At 42.3% G+C, this 24,646-nt stretch overlaps 1 protein-coding gene across 3 annotated transcripts in view; it reads right to left on the bottom strand.

Annotated features, from left to right (window-relative positions):
• Positions 1 to 1,738: 1,738 nt before the first annotated feature.
• Positions 1,739 to 24,646, bottom strand: part of LOC106589502 (myosin phosphatase Rho interacting protein) — a 75,167-nt gene continuing 52,259 nt past the window's right edge. The window contains exons 14-23 of one of the 3 annotated variants that reach the window (XM_014179564.2): positions 21,889 to 24,570; positions 14,887 to 15,034; positions 12,560 to 12,677; positions 4,983 to 5,142; positions 4,783 to 4,896; positions 4,556 to 4,642; positions 4,252 to 4,417; positions 3,600 to 3,685; positions 3,108 to 3,179; positions 1,739 to 2,808 (exon numbers count right to left, since the gene is read on the bottom strand). In XM_014179564.2, the coding sequence (XP_014035039.1) occupies positions 3,147 to 3,179; positions 3,600 to 3,685; positions 4,252 to 4,417; positions 4,556 to 4,642; positions 4,783 to 4,896; positions 4,983 to 5,142; positions 12,560 to 12,677; positions 14,887 to 15,034; positions 21,889 to 24,570 (3,594 nt within the window). In that variant the 3' untranslated portion in view covers positions 1,739 to 2,808; positions 3,108 to 3,146. The remainder of the gene's footprint in view (positions 2,809 to 3,107; positions 3,180 to 3,599; positions 3,686 to 4,251; positions 4,418 to 4,555; positions 4,643 to 4,782; positions 4,897 to 4,982; positions 5,143 to 12,559; positions 12,678 to 14,886; positions 15,035 to 21,888; positions 24,571 to 24,646) is intronic. The other 2 variants (XM_014179563.2, XM_014179565.2) reach the window with 2 other exon arrangements.

Raw genomic sequence — 24,646 nt, 5'->3', positions numbered from 1 at the left:
AGGGGTGTCCACATATATACAGTGCTTTCGGAAAATATTTAGACCCCTTGACTTTTTCCACATTTCATTACAGCCTTATTCTAAAATTGATTAACCTGTTTTGCCCCCCCATCAATCTACACACAATACTCCATAAAGACAAAGCTAAAACTTTAGAAATGTATTACAAATAAAAACTGAAATAACATATTTACATGTATTCAGACCCTTTACGCAGTACTTTGTTGAAGAACCTTTGGCAGCGATTATAGCCACGAGTCTTCTTGGGTATGACACTAGAAGCTCGGCACACCTGTATTTGGTGAGTTTCTATCATTCTTCTCTTCAGATCCTCTCAAGCTCTGTCAGGTTCGATCGTGACCGTCACTGAACAGCTATTTTCAGGTCTCTCCAGAGAGGTTCGATCGAGTTCAAGTCCGGGCTCTGGCTGGGCCATTCAAGACTTGTCCCGAAGCCACTCCCATGTTGTCTTCGCTTTGTGCTTAGGGTCGTTTTCCTGTTAGACGGTGAACCTTCGCCCAAGTCTGAGGTCCTGAGCGCTCTGGAGCAGGTTTTTAATCAAGGATCTCTGTACTTTGCTCCATTCATCTTTCCCTCGATCCGGACTAGTCTCCCAGTCCCTGCCTCTGAAAAACATCCCCACAGCATGATGCTGCCACTACCACCATGCTTCACTGTAGAGATGGTGCCAAGTTTCCTCCAGACATGACATTTGGCATTCAGCCCAGAGAGTTCAATCTTGGTTTCATCAGACCAGAGAATGTTGTTTCTCATGGTCTGAGTCTTTAGGCGCCTTTTGGCAAACTCCAAGCGGGCTGTCATGTGCCTTTTACTGAGGAGTGGCTTCCGTCTGGCCACTCTACCATAAAGGCCTGATTTGTGGAGTGCTGCAGAGATGGTTGTCCTTCTGGAAAGTTCTCCCATCTTCACAGAAGAACTCTGGAGCCCTGTCAGAGTGACCATCGGGTTCTTGGTCACCTCCCTGACCAACGCCTTTCTCCCAGCCCTAGGAAGAGTCTTGGTGGTTCCAAACTTCTTCCATTTAAGAATGATGGAGGCCACTGTGTTCTTGGGGACCTTCAATGCTGCATACATTTTTTGGTACACTTCCCCAGATCTGTGCCTCGACGCAATCCTGTCTCAGAGCTCTACGGACAATTCCTTCGACCTCATGGCTTGGTTTTTGCTCTGACATACACTGTCACCTATGGGACCTTATATAGACAGGTGTGTGCCTTTCCAAATCATGTCCAATCAATTGAATTTACCACAGGTGGACTCCAATCAAGTTGTAGAAACATCAAGGATGATCAATGGAAACAGGATGCACCTCAGCTCAATATCGAGTCTTATAGCAAAGGGTCTGAATACTTATGTGAATAAGGTATGTTTTTTTTTATATATAATTTTGCAAACATTTAAAAAACTGTTTTCGCTTTGTCATTATGGGGTATTGTGCATAGATTGAGGTAAAAAATACATGTAATCTATTTTAGAATAAGGCTGTAACGTAACAAAATGTGGAAAAAGTCAATGTGTGAATACTTTCCCGAATGCACTGTATAGTGTAAGTTATTGATAGGAAACCTACAGTATATGACTGCAGTCCTCTCACATCTGAACTGTGTAAAGAAGTCTAGATGATCAATGTAATTTAACTACATAATAATACTTAATGCTGGTTAGTTTAATCAGTTTAGAAAATGATTAATACAGTGTAGTAGATGAAAACGAAAGACAGGGTGCAAAAATATTTATTGCTAATAAACCTGTTGTCAGTTGGTGTACATTGGCTGTATATTTACAATAGTAGAGTACAGAGGGAATGGCATGTGAGACAATAATCCAAAAACACTTAAATAAATACAAAGAGATTGCCACTGAACAAGACTACATACAAACCAACTCATCCTCCCATACAGCTGGACCAATAAGATTACAGAGAAGGAAAACAATTATATAAACGTATATATTTATAGTATAATCAGCAAATCCCATCCATAATGTATTTATTCAGCAGTCACCTTCCAGGGGTAATTTAAAAATGTTCCTATGTTTCAGAAAACATATTCTATGATGCTAATATTAATCATATACAAGTCAACAACTCAAGACAATGGAGGAGCAACACCCAATGTAGCAGATAGTTTACTTGTACAATGATGCAGGCAAACATTTTGTTTCCATAGCTTGTTTACTGAGCCAGACATTAATCTGTGCTGAAATGATAAGGGGGTGGAAGGAAGAATTAACATGTGAATACTGACCTCACCTAGCATAATACGCAGGCCTGAAGGCAAGATTGTTCCTACGGTTTGCTTATGCAAGTAATTATTCCATCAATATGTAAGTAATTATTCTGTCATTATGAAGTTGTGTTTAGCCATTACAACATTACACTTATTCCTTCGGCTATTCACACAGACTAAGGAGTTAAAACAGTAGCTTACACAGCCATCTTTTTTAGTGTATGCATGATAGATGCTTCATTAAAAACAGTACAGAGTATTTACAGTAAGACATGGCGCTGAAAACAAAAACAAACAAAATGTCACAGTAACTGAAGTGCATGGAATGTTGAGTCTAGACATAAAATTCAATCTTCATACCATGTTTTTTTAATATACGATGTGTGTGGTGACCAGTGTGTTTCTAAATAAGTAATTCCCGAGCTAAAATATAGTGGGCTTTCTAAACATGCAGCAAGGTGGGTGGAGCGGTTCGACGCAGGCGACGCTGTCAGAACTCCTTAGTGTCTTTGTCAAACAAATGGAGTCGCTGCTCGGCAGTCAGCCCTTCCTTAAGACTCTGGAGACAGAGAGAGAAACAGAGAGACAAAAAAACAACTTAATGACCATGGCCAGGTTTAATTGTGACTTTAATGTGGACAGGACTGAATCATAAGGGAAGCAGATTGATGCAAACAGAGAGGAGTATCATCAGTGATCCACACAGAGACGTGCACTCATTTCTCTCCCTGGTTAAAGTGATATTTCTCTGTAAGGTCCCAATGGCAACAAAATTAAAAAAAAGGTGCTCCCATTCAAACCCACTAACGATGTGTGATTTTGGCATCCTGTTCGTTGTAGTCTGGTTGGGTAAATTACCTAAAGGAGAAGGGTAGGCCTATAGGTCCTCAGGCAGCCCTAGCTGTCCCAGGGCATGTCACGAGCCACAGACTGAGGACAGAAGGGGGAAACACACCGGCATGTGAGAGTAAGAGGTGAAACACACCTCACCACACTTACCAGGTTTCCTGACACGTGTTGGTACACTTTTTTCTACATCTGATAGAACCATTCTAACCCACACTGAAATAGATGCACAAAGGGATTGTTTCAAGGTTTTAAGAGTAATATAACAAAACTGTTGCATCCTCATAGGCCCAATAACCCACCCAATAAAGTACATTCACATGCTGGGGAAGTAAAAAGTTGCAGTGTAATGCAGTGGTTAACCAGAAGGTGGCAGTGTGTCACAGGCCAATGGCACTTGGTTCCTATTGAACGTTTACATACACAACCTTCAGCTGTGGGAAACTTCTCCTCTACTGTGTAAATCACTTTAAGATGTCTTACTCAGGTGTTTAGAAGACGTACCTTTGACCTCATGGTGCGCTCTGAGCGTTTTGCGGCAGCAGCCGCCATCTTGAGAATATCAGGGTTGCTTTTGGACTTCATGATATCTGATGAGATAACAGACAGCTTCTTTAACGACGAGTCATTTGGAAAAAGGGGCTAGTTGCAGCTTCTGAACTGTATACTATAGACGCTACTGTAATAAATGTAATAAAATAATTCTCTGGCTGCTTGTTGAAAGGGGGTCAGTGTGTTGCCGGTTGGAGACAGTCTGGACTATATTTGACATTAGATAATTTATTATGTAAATTCAGAGACCAAATTAAAATATTGAGGCATTGTGGCACATTGGTTGGTTGTTGTATCAGTCATGACCAATCAAAAGGTTGAGCGCTCAGAGGTAATAGTGTTATGTGTAAGGAGAAAAATGGTCAGTGTTCAGAGCAACGGTATATGTCCCAAATGGTATCCGATTCCCTATATAGTGCACTACTTTTAACCAGGACCCATAGGGATCAGGTCAAAAGTAGCACACTATGTAGGGAATAGGATGCCATTTGTAGCACACAATGTAGGGAATATGGTGCCATTTGTAGCACACAATGTAGGGAATAGGATGTCATTTATAGCACACATATGGAGTAGAAGGATAGAAAATCTTCTATATTCCTACCGTATCCTCCTGCCCTCTCCACCTCCTCCAGTGAGGGTTCCCCCAGTGCCTCGTGGGCCAGCTGCAGCTGCTCTCTGAGCCTCCCCAGGTCTCTCTCTGCTTTGGCCTTCACGATGCTCAGCTCTGTGTAGATGTCCTTGTACTTGTCCGTTGCATACTTCTTATCCTGGCGGGATGAAGGATACATAGTTTAGGATGGTTGGGTGAGGAATACAACCTCAGCATTAAAAAATGAGAAAATAGTATAAAATACATTGAAAAACTATAAAAAGCAGTTGTAGATAACTTGGGTCTTGGGACTTACTCTTTGGGCGACCTGGAGTTCATCCTTCAGAGAGTTGATCTCCTGTTTCAGATACTGGACCTCCGACTCCTTCACCCTCAACATCACCTGGCAAGGAAGAGGAAAACTGTAAGATTCAGTGGCAAATTTCAGCTGTGCATAGAGCAATGTGCCCTTTTGACAAACAGGAAGAGTTCAGCTAACTTCAAATCAAGTCCAATCTTGGGTTCACCTTGAGAGGAGCTTACCTCTAGCTCGTACAGTTCCTTCCCATGTGTGACGTTGCAGGTGTCTCCACCCCCGTCTTCAGTCACCATAGAGCGCATCTTAGTGATCTCTGCAGCTAGACGGTTGTTCAGCTCCTATAGACACAAGGCACATTACGTGTCATGGTAAGTGTGAGGACTATTATCAGTGTGCGTGTGTGCCTGGGTGTGTGTGTGTGCACCTGGTTGTGTGCGTTGAGCTCCTGGTTCTCCCTCTGACACTGTCTGAGGGCCTGTCTCTCAGCCTCCAAGGCTTGGGCCAGGTGGGCGTTCTCCAGGCACTTCTGAGAATACTGCTCCGACAGCACCTCGATCTCCCTTTGGAATGAACACAGCTCCTCTCTGTAACACAGAGAGAGAGGGAGAGAGAGAGAGAGAGAGAGAGAGAGAGAGACAGAGAGAGAGACAGACAGACAGACAGAGAGAGAGAGAGAGAGAGACAGAGAGAGAGAGAGAGAGAGAGAGAGAGAGAGAGAGAGAGAGAGAGAGAGAGAGAGAGAGAGAGAGAGAGAGAGAGAGAGAGAGAGAGAGAACACAGGAAAACACTCGGTAAGTCAGACCATACAGGGCAAAACACTCACCCAATCAATACCATACCTTTATATTTGTAACACTCAGGAAACTCAACCAAAGACCATGCTGAGCTCTCTTTTCCCTCATAATAGCTGACCAAAGGAAATAGTAGCACAGAGCATAGAAAACTCCTTCATTTTGTAGGGTGAGTAGGAAAACGCCTTGTAAGGAGCCAGACTCCGGTACGGAAGAGGGAGCATTACAGAAACTCCTTCCTTCATATTTTAGTTCTGGCCAGACACTGGAGTGGTGCTTCAATGTATCTAGAGTCTAGACAGACCGAGCCAGACTGCTCCTAATCAGTTCCTTAATAAAACACCAGACAGACTGATGAAACGCCCTTGGCCTGACAGAACTGGAACTGTGTGTCTGTAATTCCAACCTTGGCAAGATCAGCCGCCACCGCAGTTCCAGGTTGCCCTAGTTACAGCAGGCAAGGCACAGCCAGTCACATTCACATACTGGCTTTGCCCAACCTTTCATTCCCATGGCCCTGGGTTGGGTTTGAACTTGAATGAAAGAGACGGCATTGCAAAATTAAGTTATTTATCTTGAATATCCCCATTTTGACAGATGAGCAACTTTCCCCCAACGCTGTTTTGCTGCTCAAACTGACAGGAAATAAAAATGTTCATAATATGCAATGATAGGACATCTGCAGTTACACCTGTGACTGAGGTGAACTTATGTGTCATATGATCTCAGGCACTTTGCAGATTGGGCAGGTGAGGAGAAATACCTTCACACGTCATCACAACTAATTATCAGCCCAACCCGCATAAACTCAGAGACCTCTTCATAATGAACAGAGCCTATTTTCATTGACGAAAATAGGAGATTGTCGAGAGGTATCGAAAGAAATCCAGAGAATATACTTATTACTGTAATGTAAAGCTGTCAATTTCTCATGTCTCGACCGCTACGTCTGGAAGTAGCGCACGACACTCGCCCGACAGTTTCCCTCCCTCCAAGCAGGGCAGTATAAACCGAATTGTCTTGTTGAGCCCAACACACCTACAGTAAAAATCGTAATAGCAGATCAATGTTTTTGAAACAGCTGAAATGTATAGACTGTTTCCTTATATTTGAGACATGTTTTTATTGAGTTTTTATCTGAAATTGCAGTAACAAAAAACAGAACTGTCAATGGTGCTTGGCTGGCTGCACAGAGCCATATAAAACAGCTGATCTAAACTCCCCAGTGAATTACCCACATTTTCAGTCAGAATTTGCTTTTACCACACGTAAGGATTTGCATGATATTAATAAAAATGAAGCCTGGTTTGTTCTAATGGGGGTAAGGTAGGTCTACTGTACTTTTACATCCGTGTTCGAGGGCTAATCGCTCATTTTTGATGGGCTAACGTTACTTGATGAAGCATGCTGTTTAGCTTTACCTAGCTAGCTAGCAGTAGCTGTGCTTTTGTCTTGAAACTAAAATGTTATGAGTGTATGGACGAGAAAATAAACCCTTTAATTGTCTGCACATGCTTGTGAATCGTTGCATTATTCAAGAGTATAATGTGGTGTGACTGCATTATTCAAGTGTGTAATATGGTTAAGATAGAAACTTGCTTGCATAGCTGAATAGTTTGTTAAAAGCATGCGTACTGGCTAGAGGCTATAGTGGGATATTTACAGTAAATTTTAACTGCAGCCCCCGAAACCTCTCTCGGCACATGACATTCCTTTGCTAATGTAAATTGAAAGTTTATGAACATTATATGTAAATTGTAATCTTGTTGCGCTGCCTATGCTACAACTCTCGTCAATCTTAATAGGCTCAGAGACTCAGGCCAACTGAAATGATTGAGCAGCTGATTTAACTTTTGAGGAGATCAGCAGTAATTTTTGCCATCCCATTTATACCACTTTCGTGCCAGTATACATACCCCTTTATATAACACACACACACACACACACACACACACACACACACACACACACACACACACACACACACACACACACACACACACACACACACACAGAACAAAAATATAAATGCTTCATGCAACAATTTCAAAGATTTTCCTGAGTTACAGTTTATATAGGTAAATCAGCCAATTGAAATCAATTCATTAGGCCCTAATCTATGGATTTCACATGACTGGGAATAGAGATGCATCTGTTGGTCAAAGACACCTTAAAAAAAGTAGGGGCATGGATCAGAAAACCAGTCAGTATCTGGCGTGACCACCATTTGCTTCATGCAGCCCGACGTCCTTCGCATAGAGTTGCCATCGATAAAATGCAATTGTGTTCATTGTCAGTAGCTTATGCCTTCCCATATCATAACCCCACCACCATGGGGCACTCTGTTCACAATATTGACATCAGCAAACCACTCGACCGAAATCAACGACATACACATGGTCTGCGGTGGTGAGGCCGGTTGGACGTACTGCCAAATTATCTAAAACGACGTTGGAGGTGGCTTATGGTAGAGAAATGAACATTGAACTATCTGGCAAAAGCTCTGGTGGACATTCCTAGTCAGCATGCCAATTGCACGTTCCCTCAAAAGACATCTGTGGCATTGTGTTATGTGACAAAACTGCACATTTTAGAGTGGCCTTTTATTGTCCCCAGCACAAAGTGTACCTGTGCAATGATCATGCTGTTTAATCAGCTTCTTGATATGCCACACCTGTCAGGTGGATGGATTATCTTGGCAAAGGAGAAATGCTCACTAACAGGGATGTAAATACATTTGTGCACAATATTTGAGAGAAATAAGATTTTTGTGCATGTGGAACATTTATGGGATCTTTAATTTCAGCTCATGAAACATGGGACCAACACTTTACATGTTGCGTATATTTTTGTTCAGTCTACATCTCTTGCGTAGCCGGCACTGGGGAGGGGTCGGAACAAGAGACATAAAAATAATACTTTGACCCCGTCCTTGTCATGGTAACCTGACAGTGACGTCATTGATCAAAGTTCTAATTCCTCTAGCAGAATGCACGGCTTTTATTTCTTCACATCAACAACCGTAAGTTAACTATTTTTAGCTTGCTGGCACTGGGAAGGGGTCGGAACAAGAGACATAAAAAAAAATATATGATACTTTGACCCTGTCCTTGTCATGGTAACCTGACAGTGATGTCATTGATCAAAGTTCTAATTCCTCTGGCAGAATGCACGGCTTTTATTTCTTCACATCAACAACCGTATGTTAACTATTTTTAGCTTGCCATACTTGTAAATCATTTGTAAATAATTACCTTGTAATGTTTTAATTTTATGCATCCTTATATCGACACCAAATCCACCACTGGTGTGCGTGGCCAAAGAGCTTCATTCTCATGTCATCCAATAAATGTAAATGCCAGGAGTTTGCTAAACAGCATTGGCACTTGGATTAGAACTGGTGCTATGATCAGATGACACGAAAATAGAGCTCTTTGGTCATGCATACCAGTGGTGGGGTTTGATGCCGAAATAAGGATGCATAAGCAGAAAAGAACCCCATACCTGCTGTAAAATATGGTGGTGGATATTTGATGGAATAAAAAAATAAGTTTTACAAATGTTCGTAATATCCAAATTGGTAGTAACAGTCTTGTCCCGTCGCTGCAACTCCTCTATGGACTCGGGAGAGGCAAAGGTTGAGAGCCATGCGTCCTCCGAAACACGACCCTGCCAAGCCACACTGCTTCTTGACACACTGCTCCCTTAACCCGGAAGCAAGCCGCACCAATGTGTCAACGAAAAGACTGTCCAGCTGGCAACCGAAGTCAGCTTGCAGGCGCAAGGCCCGCCACAAGGAGTCGCTAAAGCGCGACGGGACAAGGAAATCCCGGCCGGCCAAACCCTCCCCTAACCCGGATGACGCTGGGCCAATTGTGTGCCGCCTCATGGTTCTCCCGGTCACGGCTGGCTTTGACACTGCCTGGGATCGAACCCGGTCTGTCGTGACGCCAGCCTGCGCCCCTTGGGAGGCCGATCTTTGATATTGTTGGGCTAGGGCTCCTGAGTGACGTGGGCAGTCCATAAGTGCAGAGGAAGGAAATCAAGGATCTGGAAAGATTCTGTATGGAGGAATAGTTAACATCCCTCCCGATGTGTTCTCGAATCTCATAAAACACTTTAGAAAAAGGCTCATGCCGTTATCCTCACAAAGAGAGGTATTGAAAGGTATTGAAAACGGGTGCCAATAACTTTGACCCATATCTTTTTGAGAAAATAAATTATTACTGGTTAATACAAATATTTTCGGAGAAATTGTATTACCGTAAATTCCGGACTATAAGCCGCAACTTTTTTCCCAGGCTTTGAACCTCGCGGCTTAAACAATGACGCGGCTAATATATGGATTTTTGCCGCTTTCAATTTTTTTTTCTCCAAAAAAACACATTCTGTGACGTGCTCAGTTTTTTGGCGGCATGAAGCTTTCATTAGACCAATGAAATTGCCGAACGGGTTAACCTGTTGGGGCTAGGGGGCAGTATTGAGAATTTTGAAAAAAATATGTGCCCATTTTTAACTGCCTCCTACACCAACTCAGAAGCTAGGATATGCATATTATTAACAGATTTGGATAGAAAACACTCTGAATTTTCTAAAACTGTTTGAATGGTGTCTGTAAGTATAACAGAACTCATATGGCAGTCAAAACCCTGAGACAATTTCTAACAGGAAGTGTGTATCTGATGTGTTGAATTACTTTTAAGCCCTATGCCATTGAAACACACAGGGACGTATTAATCATTGAGCACTTCCTACGCCATCCACTAGATGTCACCAGTCTTTACAAAGTGGTTTGAGTCTTCTACTGTGAAAACTGACCGAACAAGAGACTTGGAACGTTGGTCATAAGCGGATGGCCGATACTACTCTGGCGCGCGAGTGCATGTTTGGGTACTCTCGTTCCAATACGTTTTAAAAGAGAACGCAATCGTCCGCCTTGAATATTATTGAAGTTCTGATTGAAAAAGGCCCTAATGATTTATGCTATACAACGTTTGACATGTTTGAACGAACGTAAATATTTTTTTCCCCCTCTTTGATGAAGACAAGTCCGGCGGGCGTCGTTCATGTTTTTGAGTAGCCTACAGGACGCGCTAACAACACGGAGCTTTTTGGACATAAATTATGAGCTTTTTCAAACAAAACTACATTTGTTATGGACCTGGGATTCCTGTAAGTGCCTTCTGATGAAGATAATCAAAGGTAAGGGATTATTTACATAGTATTTTTGATTTTAGATGACTCCAAGATGGCGCCTAGTCTGTATCGCAAAGCCTATTTTTCTGGGCGCAGTACTCAGATTATTGCAAAGTGTGATTTCCCAGTAAAGTTATTTTTAAATCTGGCAATGCGGTTGCGTTCACGAGATGTTCATCTATAATTCTTTGAATGACAATATAATATTTTACCAATGTTTTCGAATAGTAATTATTTAATTTGTTGTGCTGATTGACTGGCGGTATTGGAGGGAAAATATTTCCTCAATATCAACGCCATAGTAAAACGCTGTTTTTGGATATAAATATGAACTTGATAGAACAAAAAATGCATGTATTGTCTAACATAATGTCCTAGGAGTGTCATCTGATGAAGATTGTCAAAGGTTAGTGCATAATTTTAGCTGGTTTTCTGCTTTTGGTGACGCCTGTCTTTGCATTGACAAAACATTACACACAGCTATTTTCAATGTACTGTCCTAACATAATCTAACTTTATGCTTTCGCCGTAAAGCCTTTTTGAAATTGGACAACGTGGTTAGATTAAGGAGATGTTTATCTTTCAAAGGGTGTAAGATAGTTGTATGTTTGAGAAATTTGAATTATGACATTTAATTGTTTTCAAATTTGGCGCCCTTGATATTTCACCTGCTGTTGATAGGGTGTACAGGGGTGGGACGCTTGCGTTTAAGGTCAAACAACTTTTTTGTTTACTGTTTAGATTAAATCGAGCGCTCTCAAACTTCCCATCATTCTGATTACGGTAGTCAGTTGTCACCCTCATCATGACAAAGACACGGAGAAATGCATATGATGCAGCTTTCAAGTTGAAGGCGATTGATCTGGCTGTTGGAAAAGGAAATAGAGCTGCTGCACGGGAGCTTGGTCTTAATGAGTCGATGATAAGACGTTGGAAACAGCAGCGTGAGGAATTGACTCAGTGTAAAAAGACAACTAAAGCTTACTGCTAATTTTTAATTTTTTGTTACAAGCCGTGTTTCGTTAAAGCCTATTTATTTTTGTTACAAGCCGTGTTTCGTTAAAGCCTGTGTAAAGTTAATTTGTTTCAATGTACCGGTAGGCACCTGCGGCTTATAGACATGTGCGGCTTATTTATGTTCAAAATAATAATTTTATTAAAATTCAGTGGGTGCGGCTTATATTCAGGTTCGCTTAATAGTCTGGAAATTACGGTAGTTTAAAATAATATAATTTGCCAATTTTTTATGTAGCATACAATAATAACTCAGTATTTGTATTGTTTATTTTATACAGTCATTTTTACTAATCTTTACCAAGGGTGGCAATCATTTTGCACCTGGTTGTATGCTAAAGGGTAAGGCAGTTATTCGGGAGCGATGCGGACTTGAGTCAGTAGTTTTGACTGAAGAAAAACAGTAAACATTGTAAACATTGACTTAAGTCTGGACTGGAAATTTGAGTCTTAACTCTCAATGAAGACCTGAGACCTGACCTGCTTATTGCGAGTTCAAGATTGTATGATCTTGGAGAGTGTCTTTGCATCGTGTACTGTATATAATGTGCTTGTGGTACTTAGGGGATATGATAACTTGAAGATAATATGGTCTTGGCGATGGTAATGTACTTGTGGTACTGAGGGGACATGACAGTATTGATGGGGGAAGAAAAAAAAAGAAAAAAAATCGACAGTTACATTTCGGGATATTATTTTTGACGATATATTGTATCATTTTGACAATATGGCAATATTATTTTAGCGCTAGTTGGCTGTACCTGCACCAAAACGCCAGTATTTTTTCTTCATAGCTTGTTCTCCGTCTTCTTTTAAAATAGGGCGAAAAATACGTTTTCAGCATTTTTACATCGAATCGCAATAAAAATCACATAATCGAATCACAACACAAAGAATTGTGAGAATCGCAATACATATCATATCGGCACCAAAGTATCGTGATAACATAGTATTGTGAGGTCCCTGTCAATTTCCAGCCCTACATGATATCTTAACTTACTCGTGCTGCCTGCATATCTCCTCTATGTCTGCGTTCTCCGTGTTGCTGTTGGACTTGCGGGCCTTGTCCAGCTCCTTCTCCAGCTCCGACCGGTGGGCGTTCTTCATCGCCTCGATCGCTGGGGCAACCAAAACAAAGAACATTGTTATTGGGGGAGAGCTCTAGCATACCTGGACCATCTGCTAACTAAAAAAACTAAATCAAATCAAATTGTATTTGTCACATGCGCCCAACACAACAGGTGTAGACCTTACCGTGAAATGCTTATACACGCCCTTAACCAACAATGCATTTCAAGAAATAGAGTTAAGAAAATATTTACAAAATAAACAAATGTAAAACATGTAATTAAAAGTAACAATAAATAACTATAACAATGCTACAGTGCCTTGCAAAAGTATTCATTCCCCTTGGCGTTTTTCCTATTTTGTTGCATTACAACCTGTAATTTAAATGGATTTTTATTTGGATTTCATGTAATGGACATACACAAAATTGTCAAAATTGGTGAAGTGAAAAAAATAACTTTTTTCCTAAAATTCTAAACAATTTAAAACTGAAAAGTGGTGCGTGCATATATATATATATATATATATATATATATATATGAAGCACCTAAATAAGATCTGGTGCAACCAATTACCTTCAGAAGTCACATAATTAGTTCAATAAAGTCCACCTGTGTGCAATCTAAGTGTCACATGATCTGTCACATATCTCAGTATATATATACACCGGTTCTGAAAGGCCCCAGAGTCTGCAACAATACTAAGCAAGTGGCACCATGAAGACCAAGGAGCTCTTCAAACAGGCCAGGGACAAAGTTGTGTAAAAGTACAGATCAGGGTTGGGTTATAAAAAATAAAATAAAAATCACAGAAACTTTGAACATCCCACGGAGCACCATTCAATCCATTATTAAAAAATTGTAAGAATATGGCACCACAACAAACCTGCCAAGAGAGGGCCGCCCACCAAAACTCACAGACCAGGCAAGGAGGGCATTAATCAGAGAGGCAACAAAGACAACCCTGAAGGAGCTGCAAAGCTCCACAGTGGAGATTGGAGTATCTGTCCATAGGACCACTTTAAGCTGTACACTCCACAGAGCTGGGCTTTACGAAAGAGTGGCCAGAAAAAAGCCATTGCTTAAAGAAACAAATAAGAAAACACGTTTGGTGTTTGCCAAAAGGCATGTGGGAGACTCCCCAAACAGAAGGTACTCTGGTCAGATGAGACTAAAATTGAGCTTTTTGGCCATCAAGGAAAACACTATGTTTGGTGCAAACCCAACCCCTCTCATCACCCCTAGAACACCATCCTCACAGTTAAGCATGGTGGTGGCAGCATCATGCTGTGGGCATGGTTTTCCATCGGCAGGGACTGGGAAACTTGTCAGAATTGAAGGAATGATGGATGGCACTAAATACAGGGACATTCTTGAGGGAAACCCGTTTGTCTTTCAGAGATTTGAGACTGGGACGGAATTTCACCTTCCAGCAGGAAAATGACCCTAAGTCTATTGCTAAAGCAACACTCGAGTGGTTTAAGGGGAAACATTTAAATGTCTTGGAATGGCCTAGTCAAAGCCCAGACCTCAATCCAATTGAGAATCTGTGGTATGACTTAAAGATTGCAGTACACCAGCGGAACCCATCCAACTTGAAGGAGCTGGAGAAGTTTTGCCTTCAAGGCAAAAATCCCAGTGGCTAGATGTGCCAAGCTTATAGAGACATACCCAAAGAGACTTGCAGCTGTAATTGCTGCATTAGGTGGCTCTGCAAAGTATGGACTTTGGGGGGGTGAATAGTTACACACGCTAAAGTTCAGAATTTTTTGTCTTATTTGTTTCACAATAAAAAATATTTTCCATCTTCAAAGTGGTAGGCAAGTTGTGTAAATCAAATGATCCAAATCCCCAAAAAAACTATTTTCATTCCAGGTTGTAAGGCAATAAAATATGAAAAATGCCAAGGGGGTGAATACTTTCGCAAGCCACTGTATATACAGGGGGTACCGGTAACGAGTCAATGTGTGGGGGTACAGGTTAGTCGAGCTAATTTGTACATGTAGGTAGGGGTAAAGTGACTATGCATAGATAATAAACAGCGAGTAGCAGTAGTGTAAAAACAAAGGGGGGGTGTCAATGTAAATAGTCTGGGTGGCCAGCTGGAGCCTTTTGGACCATGGTAACTCACAATTATGGGTTTGCGAACGCAAGTGAACAAAATACTTAATGTTAGCCTGATGCTACTGCTAGCAAGGGACACTCGGCCTATATGATTACTAAGGTGCGAATGCTGATAGCTATCGTAATTACTACTGACCGGCTATGGTAGCGGCAGTCTCCTCGGCTAGCAGCCTCTCCTTTTCCTCGTGTAGGTTTTCCAGCTCTCTCTGGTGTTTCCTCTGCAGCTCGTCGATCACCTTCTGGTGGGAATCCTCCATGGCAGTAAAGCCCCTCTCACAGGTGGCCTATTAATGGAAGGTAATGTGGGAAAAGTGAGTCCACATGCAACCATAAGCTAGGGCCAAGAGTTTATCCTGCCAGACCATGTGCCATGACTATGAAAAACTCTTGACCCTAGTTATAGTGTATAGAGGACCCTAAAATGTTTTCCTGGACAAGTCAAACTCTGGATCTAGTTAATGCCAATCAACTCTGATCCAGATCTTGTCCAGTTCAGGAAAAACTCCTGGCCCTAGCATCAACCACTGCTGACCATCCATTCATTGACACTGATGACAAACACCGAGCTAGCTACTGCACATTTAGCCATGAGCAACATAAGCATATGGTACAAAGTGTTAAGAAAATAACAGAATACACAATATGTTAAAGGAATGCATAGGCAGCGAGAACGTAATGTGATTGAGAAGGCGGTGTTCTGTAGCCTAATTAACCCTGCAACAGTAAAGGTATTCAACCACTGCCAGGTTTTTAGCTAAGTAAACTCTGGGCCGCTTGCAAATAAAACACCTATTACAAATTTAGTTCATGTCTAGTGTGATATTGTGTGCTGTCTAGGGCGGCAGGTAACCTTGCGGTTAAGACCGTTGGGCCAGTAACCAAAAGGTTGCCGTTTTGAAACCCCGAGCCGACAAAGTAAAAAAATCTGCTGCTGTGCCCTTGAGCAAAGCACTTAACTCTAATTGCTCCTGTCTGCTAAATTACTAAAATGTAAAAGTCTATAATTTGAAAAACCTATAATCTGTTACCATTGAACAAATCTTTGGTAGAATGTAGGAGGTTAAGATGAGACCAAACAAAACAATGGATAATAGGCTGATTCTGTGGGGACAGACAGTGGAATCTGATGTGTCTTCATCGTGAGGTGGCAGGGCCAGCCTGTCTGTGGATTGCCTTTCAGTGGTATAGACCAGAGCTTCCATAAACTTGGTCCCAAACTCAGTCCCGGGGCCCCACCGGGTGTAGGGCTGGGCGATAATGTATGCTTTTGTGCGATATTCCAAATGCCTGTATCGCAGAATCAAGTTTTTTTTGTATTTCTCGATGTCTCCGCCCTAACAATGGGAGTCGTTGTCCCAAAGGCGGGAAGCCTTCGACAAACTTAGATTCAAAATAAGAGCATAGGGTATATTTTGGACAGATTCTGTCGAGAGTGAAACCTCTCGGTTTGCTTCTTTGTCCCAAGCCCCTCCCCTTACCACTCACAACAACAAAGATGAGAGGTCACTTCTTCCTCTCTGACAAACGGTTTCAACTCGTTACCCGGAGACATTATTTTACTGTAATAGAGATGATAAACAAGGTATGGTTCAAAAGGTTGTTTCAACTCCTCAAATTTCGAGCAGAGCACACTCTACTAAAACAGATGTACCAATGAACATTAATTCTGGAAATGTAATGCGCAGTACCACATATCGCTAGCAGCCTTGAAATAAAATGAAGGTTGTTATACTAGCTATTTAATCTGTGCTTTATAAATGTGCAATAAGCATAAAACAATTATATAAGGAACTGGCAACTTGTTCTCATTCTGAGAAATATGGTAGGCCACTTGATTTCAGCATCTGAACAAAGTGGACAGGCTAGCATGCTGTTCAAACAGTTGGCGACAGACAGAAGGGTGTGTTAATAACAATTCAACTTTTTGGCCTTAAATTTAGAGCTTGTGAAATTATAGTTTGATCCAAGTGCTTGGGCTTGTGCTTGAGAGATTGTGTTAATTTTCTATAATGCCTGCTACATTAGTGAATGCGCATTATGCATCGTTCTGGTTCAATTTAAAGTTACAAAAAACAGGTATAACTATTTTGATAAAATAATTAAATTACAAGTGTATCTTATGGTTGTGGAAGGCATGTATTCAGCCTAGGTTCTGGATAATATGGACTCGGTCTTTTACCAAACAGGGCTATCTTCTGTATACCACCCCGTACCTTGTCACAACACAACTGATTGGCTCAAACACATTAAGGAAAGAAATTCCACAAATTAACTTTTAACAAGGCACACCTGTTAATTGAAATGCATTCCAGGTGACTACATCATTAAGCTGGTTGAGAGAATGCCAATAGTGTGCAAAGCTGTCATCAAGACAAAGGGTGGCTATTTTGAAGAATCTCAAATATAAAATATATTTAGATTTGTTAAACACTTTTTTGGTTACTACATAATTCCATGTGTTATTTCATAGTTTCGATGTTTTCACTACTATTCTACAAAGTAGAAAATAGTAAAAAATAAAGAAAAACTCTGAAATAAGTAGGTGTGTCCAAACTTTTGACTGGTACTGTATATTGTGAATCGGCCATAAGTTTGAGAAAATTTAGATGAGTTTTAGACCATATCGCTCAGCCCTACCTGGGTGCATATTTTGCTTTTTTCCCTAGCAATACACAGCGGATTCAAATAATCAAAGCTTGGTGATGAGTTGAGTATTTGAATCAGTTGTGTAGTGCTAGGGCAAAAGCCGAAACGTGCACCCAGGGGAGGTCCCAGGACTGAGTTTGGAAAACCTTGATATAGAGAAAGGAGGCTGGGGAGAGGAGGGAGTAATCCTGATCAACACGGCTTTAGAAAGAGCCATTCACAATGCTATTATAATTACAGTGCATGTTTCCACAAGAGGGGATTTGAATAGCCTTCCGACCAGCTCGACCCAAAACCTACTTCCGTCCTCTATTCAGCGCTGCTAATCCGAGTACTCAGTCAACGGTGCTGTCCTATGCTCCCTCTCTAGCCAAAGTCTGTTTTCACAGGGATAAGTCCCCAGTGCTCGGGAAACTGGCCCAGATGGGAATGAACTTTGAGACAGAGTGAGCCAACTTCCTGGCTGGATATACAGTTGAAGTCAGAAGTTTACATACACTTAGGTTGGAGTCATTAAAACTCGTTTTTCAACCACTACACAGATTTCTTGTTAACAAACTATAGTTTTGGCATGTCGGCTGGACATCTACTTTGTGCATGACACAAGTAATTTTTCCAACAATTGTTTACAGACAGATTATTTTACTTGTAATTCACAATTCCAGTGGGTCAAAAGTTTACATACACTAAGTATGCTTGGAAATAAAAGCTGAAATAAATCATTCTCTCTACTATTATTCTGACATTTCACATTCTTAAAATAAAGTGGTGATCCTAACTAACCTAAAACAGGGAATTTTTACTTGGATTAAATGTCAGGAATTGTGAAAAACTGTGTTTAAATGCATTTGGCTAAGGTTTATGTAAACTTCCGACATTAACTGTATGGGGACACTTCCTGTTGTGACATCACAACAAGCAACACGTGCCCTTTGTTTAGTGTGTGTGTGGCTCATTTCCTGTTTAGTGGGGTGGCTGGTGTGTAGTATACAACTGCACTATTGAGAAATTTGCAAACAAAGTGTGGGTCTTACTGAGGGAATGTGCTGTTCAAGGGATGAAACCTGTCCTGCACACACAGCAGCCATCTACGACCAAGAGCACTGCTACTGCACAAATACCTGGATACCACCTGTCTATCGCTATATACAACAACAATACAAAGAATATATCACCAGCAGCAACAAAAGACATGGAATAGCATATGTCTTGCATTTCATGTCAGCTGTGCATCCAACTGTGTCGTAAACCTGACTAGAAGATCTACAGGTAACTGCCAAAATAAAGGAAACACCAACATAGTCTCATCAAGTGTCTTAATAGGGTGTTGGGCCACCACGAGCTGACAGAACAGCTTCAGTGCGCATTGACATAGATTCCACAAGCGTCTGGAACTCTATTGGAGGAATGCGATACCATTCTTTCATGAGAAATCCCATAATTTGTAGTTTTGTTGATGGTGGTGAAAAACGCTGTCTTAGACGCCACTCCAGAATCTCCCTTAAGATTAAATTGGGTTGAGATCTGGTTACTGAGAAGCCTCTTTCAAAGTCACAGAGATCTCTTCTTACAGTCACGGTAGCCAAAATAATGGGCATTTTATACATGACCCGAAGCATGATCGGATGTTAAATGCTTAATTAACTCAGGAACCACACCTGTGTGGAAGCACCTGCTTTCAAAATACATTGTCTCTCTAATTTACTTAAGTGTTTCCTTTATTTTGGAAGTTACATGCATGTTTCTTTCCTGAGGTTTACAACCCATGCCATCTGCTTAGAAAGAGAAAACAACAGCTCTTAAAACTATTCATATACAGTCGTGGCCTAAAGTTTTGAGAATGACACAAATATTAATTTTCAGTCTGCTGCCTCAGTTTGTATGATGGCAATGTGCATATACTCCAGAATGTTATGAAGAGTGATCAGATGAATTGCAATTAATTGCAAAGTCCCTCTTTGCCATTCAAATGAACTGAATCCCCCAAAAACATTTCCACTGCATTTCAGCCCTGCCACAAATAGACCAGCTGACATCATGTCAGTGATTCTCTCGTTAACACAGGTGTGAGTGTTGACGAGGACAAGGCTGGAGATCACTCTGTCATGCTGATTGAGTTTGAATAACAGACTGGAAGCTTCAAAAGGAGGGTGGTGCTTGGAATCATTATTCTTCCTCTGTCAACCATGGTTACCTGCAAGGAAACACATGCCGTCATAATTGCTTTGCACAAAAAGGGCTTCACAGGCAAGGATATTGCTGCCAATAAGACTGCACTTAAATCAACCATTTATCGGATCATCAAGAACTTCAAGGAGAGCGGTTCAATTGTTGTGAAGAAGGCTTCAGGGCGCCCAAGAAAGTCCAGCAAGCGCCAGGACCGTCTCCTAAAGTTGATTCAGCTGCGGGATCGGGGCACCACCAGTACAGAGCTTGCTCAGGAATGGCAGCAGGCAGGTGCGAGTGCATCTGCACGCACAGTGAGGCGAAGACTTTTGGAGGATGGCCTGGTGTCAAGAAGGGCAGCAAAGAAGCCACTTCTCTCCAGGAAAAACATCAGGGACAAACTGATATTCTGCAGAAGGTACAGGGATTGGACTGCTGAGGCCTGGGGTAAAGTCATTTTCTCTGATGAATCCCCTTTCCGATTGTTTGGGGCATCCGGAAAAAAGCTTGTCCGGAAAAGACAAGGTGAGCGCTACCATCAGTCCTGTGTCATGCCAACAGTAAAGCCTCCTGAGACCATTCATGTGTGGGGTTGCTTCTCAGCCAAGGGAGTGGGCTCACTCACAATTTTGCCTAAGAACACAGCCATGAATAAAGAATGGTACCAACACATCCTCCGAGAGCAACTTCTACCAACCATCTAGGAACAGTTTGGTGACAAACAATGCCTTTTCCAGCATGATGGAGCACCTTGCCATAAGGCAAAAGTGATAACTAAGTGGCTCGGGGAACAAAACATCGATATTTGGGTCCATGGCCAGGAAACTCCCGAGACCTTAATCCCATTGAGAACTTGTGGTCAATCCTTAAGAGGCAGGTAGAAAAACAAAACCCCACAAATTCTGACAAACTCCAAGCATTGATTATGCAAGAATGTGCTGCCATCAGTCAGGATGTGGCCCAGAAGTTAATTGACAGCATGCCAGGGCGGATTGCAGAGGTCTTGAAAAAGAAGGGTCAACACTGCAAATATTGACTCTTTGACACTTATGAAATGCTTGTAATTATACTTCAGTATTCCATAGTAACATCTGACAAAAATATCTAAAGACACTGAAGCAGCAGACTTTGTGGAAATTAATATTTGTGTCATTCTCAAAACTTTTGGCCACGACTGTACAGCTGGAGCCTGATCATAAATTACGTGTGTAATTCTAATACACATCTACAACATAATGTAATGTAGAGAAACCATGACAATGGAGAAAAATATTTTTACCTGGAAATACTCTGTAGTCAAAATATATACAATCATAGGCTCTACGACATATAGAAACATCTGGGTAACTATACGTTTACATACAGTACCCAAGATTCTGGGTAGATGATCATCAGGGAATGACTTGTGGTTAGTAAACTTTTCAGTTGCGATTAGATCTTGCTTTACATTTCGTCCTTTTAAGCATTACTTTTCCAAAAAAGTAATACGTCTAAGCTTCAAGTATTCTGCAATGTTTTGAATGCATGTCAATTATCATGAATTGTTAATCAGCAAGTCAGGAGGGGAAAAGTTGAACGTTTAGCCAGTTAAAGCAACATCACAACATCAAAGACAAAAAGGTAAGCCCCATGCATCTTCAAATGCAGCTGATTTCATCCTCAAGAAAAAAAGCAATACATCCACCTCATTACCTAAATCATGTGTCTGTTGAGGATAACTCAATAGTTAGACAGCTTTAAAAGGGGTTCAACCATTTGTCTTTGACACTTCTAATATACAACGCCAATTGAAGAAAGAAATCTGTAATCAAGCACATCAAACTGTGCCTTCTGAGGAACTCATTTCATCAGCAACTATACTTTATGGTATGATAAGGGGCAATTTAGCATTGGATGTGAAAATATGCTGATAGACACTATATAACATGACTTAAAAATAAATTCTGTCAGCCTGACTTTCATGTGACTGTAGGACAGGTTCTGGTTAGTCTCTCTAGGCAGATGGGTTGCCTCCCACATTAACAATGTTCCAGTTGCCCTAGGTCTGGAAGTTCTAGTTAACTAACCTTTTCCTGTGAAACAAAATGGGTTCCTCAGCACACAACTAGTGTCAACAACTACATGCACTGAACAGTGAATTAGTCAACCATGCAACATTGGAGGATACTGTTCTACAAAGAAAAGGAAAGCAGAGTGAGCAGAGCAGGGTTAGAGGGGAAAGGGGGGTAAGGGCAGGTAGGAGGGGGTCGGGGAGGGTGGGGGGTGCCACAAGGAGACAGAAGGCATCACGGACGGAGGAACAGCAAGTACAAGGAATGGCTTCCACCTTCAGATTCTCCAGGTCTTTGTCGTATTTCAGCCGAAGGGTAGCTGCGTCACCCTGGCCCTCCCTCTGCTTAATCTCTTCCGTCATGGTTGAGACCTGGGCCACCAGATCCTGGATTCGCTCCTTGAGGGCAGAGGTTGTGGAGGTCTCAGGGGACATCGTCCCATCCTCTGCCCCAGTGAGATAGCTTCCTCCTGGGGTGACATCCATCTGGTGGTGGAACTTCTCCAGCAGAACACTCCTCTCCATCTCGTGTTTCTTCTTCAGGTTCTCCATGCAGACAGTCAGAGAGTCGATCTCCTTCACGTTCTCTTCACGTTCTAGACGCAATATCTCGGCCACCTTTGCCACCTCCTGTCTCAGCTTTTCTGTTTCCTGTGCGTAGACGTCCTTGATCTCCCGCAGCTCCAGCTTGTGCTTGGCCACCATGTCCTGTAGCTGAATGGCCTTGTCCAGGGAGTCAATGGGCTCTCCTTCGATCTGAATGTGTGTTATTGGTCTAGTATCTTCACTCATAGGGCTTTCAAGGCTTGACAGATAATTCTGTATATCCGCCATTTTGGATTGTAGATCTCGGTTCAGTTCTCTTAGTAGAGAGCAGTTGGCACAGTCGGAGTTGCCAATCGGACGTTTTTCAGGCATTGTTTCTTTCAGCTCTTTCTCGTGTTGGAACTTCAGCCTGCTGATGAGATAGGACATGTGGGCTTCTGTGGCTGCGTCTTCAAGGTGCTCAGACCATTGTTTCTTTAGTTTGCTGGAATCAAAGCTAGCTAGGACCAAGGACAGGAGCCTGTCATTAGTGGACGTCTCAATGGTGGAGGCAATTAGGTTCAACAAAAACACTTTATCTTGCAATGCCTCTATTAAATCTTTCAAAATGAGAGTGTTGGTGTCCTTATCAAGCCAGCTGGACCAATTCAAAAGGTCTGCTTCCATGGGCTGTGCAGCCACAGTCATCTCATTATCAACTTCCATCTTTGGTCGAGGACAAATCCTGTTCATCAACAGCAACATGCTCTTCTCAGCTACCATACGCTCTGCCACACACCTTTCAAAACTACATGCACTTTCACCTTCCGTCTCGCCTGGGTTAACCTCTACAGCACTTAACAGACGACTACAGAACTCTGCCTCGAATACCAACCTTTTCATTATTCTTTGACTTACTTCATTCGGCTCCTCTTCAAAGGACCCAAGGCAGTCTGTGATATGTAAAGTACTTTTCATATCAATTAGCGTTTTGTCCACACTAATATCTACCTTCGCTAACACCTCTAACACCTGACTAAGGGCCTCAGACTTCATTTTTACCCCACCTACTAATTGCTTTATAACACTTTCGTCTACTACCTGCCTCTCACTTGTCTGCATCAACTCTTCACTAACATTCACTTCTTGTTCCCCCCGAGCTGACTTTGCCTCTACCTCTAACTTTGCTCGCAACATCCTAATCTCATTCTCTGCCTCTACAAGTTTCTGACTCTGGAGTCTCTCAGATTCCTGGTTTCTAGTTTTAAGTTCAACCGTCTGAGCTTGAAGTTCTCTACAGAGATGCTGTGTGGACTGAAGGAGCGCTTCCTTTTCTAAGAGCTTGGCCTCTGTGGCCTCCAGCTGCTCTTTGAGTTTCTCCTTAGGGGGCTCATCGTCACCTTCCTTGGCCATTTGGAATCCCAGACCTTTGAGAGTGGCCTCTTTCAGCTGCAGTCTTCTCTCCGTGTCCTTCAGGCTGTTTCCTAGCACCTCCAGGGTGACCAGTGCCTCATGAAGCTTCACAGATTTCTCATTCAGCTCGCGCTCATAAAACTCCCTGTTGATAGTGTGGGCTTCGCTCTCCGCTAGTCTGGCCCTAACTCCGTTCAGCTCCTCTAGGACCAGTAGGTGCTGTTTCCCGCCTTGCAGGCTGATTAGCTCAGCTTTAAGCCTGTCTATCTCCCTATCTGCCTCAGTTAGTTGGTTCACTATCTCCTGATAGCGCTGGTTCAGCGCTCCATTTTCGCTCGTTAGAAGTTCGACCCTCTGGGACAAAGTCCTGATTGTGATCTCGTGGCTTTCAGAGTGCTCTTCATTTTGACAAAGCGGTCCATAAGAGCTCTTCAGGCTCTCCACCTTCTGCTTCTGAACCCTTCCCAGCATGTCTTCCATGGTCAGGAGTCGTGATTCGTAATTGCGGATGCTTTCACCCGCCCTGGCCAAGCTCTTCCTCATAGTCTCGTTCTCTACCTCTTGCTGATACTTCCAGCTCTGCAAGAGCCTCTCACAGCTACCTTTTTCTCCTATATCCTGACTACCCTCCAGACTGAATTCACTGTGAGATCGTAGCAATCTATCCAGTCCCTTTAGAGTCAGGAGCTTTCCTGAGATCAAGTCCTCTAACTCTTGAATAATGTCTGCACTATCTTTGATCAAAAAGCTAACGGTCTTTTCGACGGGTGGCTCTGACGGAGGCAGGCTGTGCAGAGGGGCTGTTGTTTGGGGGTCGGAAAGGTAAGGTTCCTTGATGGAGAGGTGAGAAAGCGAGAGTCCAAGCTGTGCCTGCATATTGCGCTTTTTCAGTTCTTGTAGCTGCAGGAGCTCTTTGGTCTCCTGGTACTTCCTTGCTAAGCTCTGAGCTTGAGAATGAACCAGTTCTGGCCTCTTCGTCTGGGGCTCGATATCAGCCTCCAGAACCAAAGGGAGCTCCAGCTTGGAAAAGGGGACCAGACAGTTGGTTAACACACACAGCGGGGTGAAAAAGGCTACCTAAATTGTTTTAGGTAAT

The sequence above is a fragment of the Salmo salar genome, chromosome ssa28 (assembly GCF_905237065.1).
Source record: "Salmo salar chromosome ssa28, Ssal_v3.1, whole genome shotgun sequence".
Lineage (NCBI taxonomy): Eukaryota > Metazoa > Chordata > Actinopteri > Salmoniformes > Salmonidae > Salmo > Salmo salar.
Note: the sequence above shows the minus strand (reverse complement) of the source record. Positions and strands in the feature narration are given on the sequence as shown.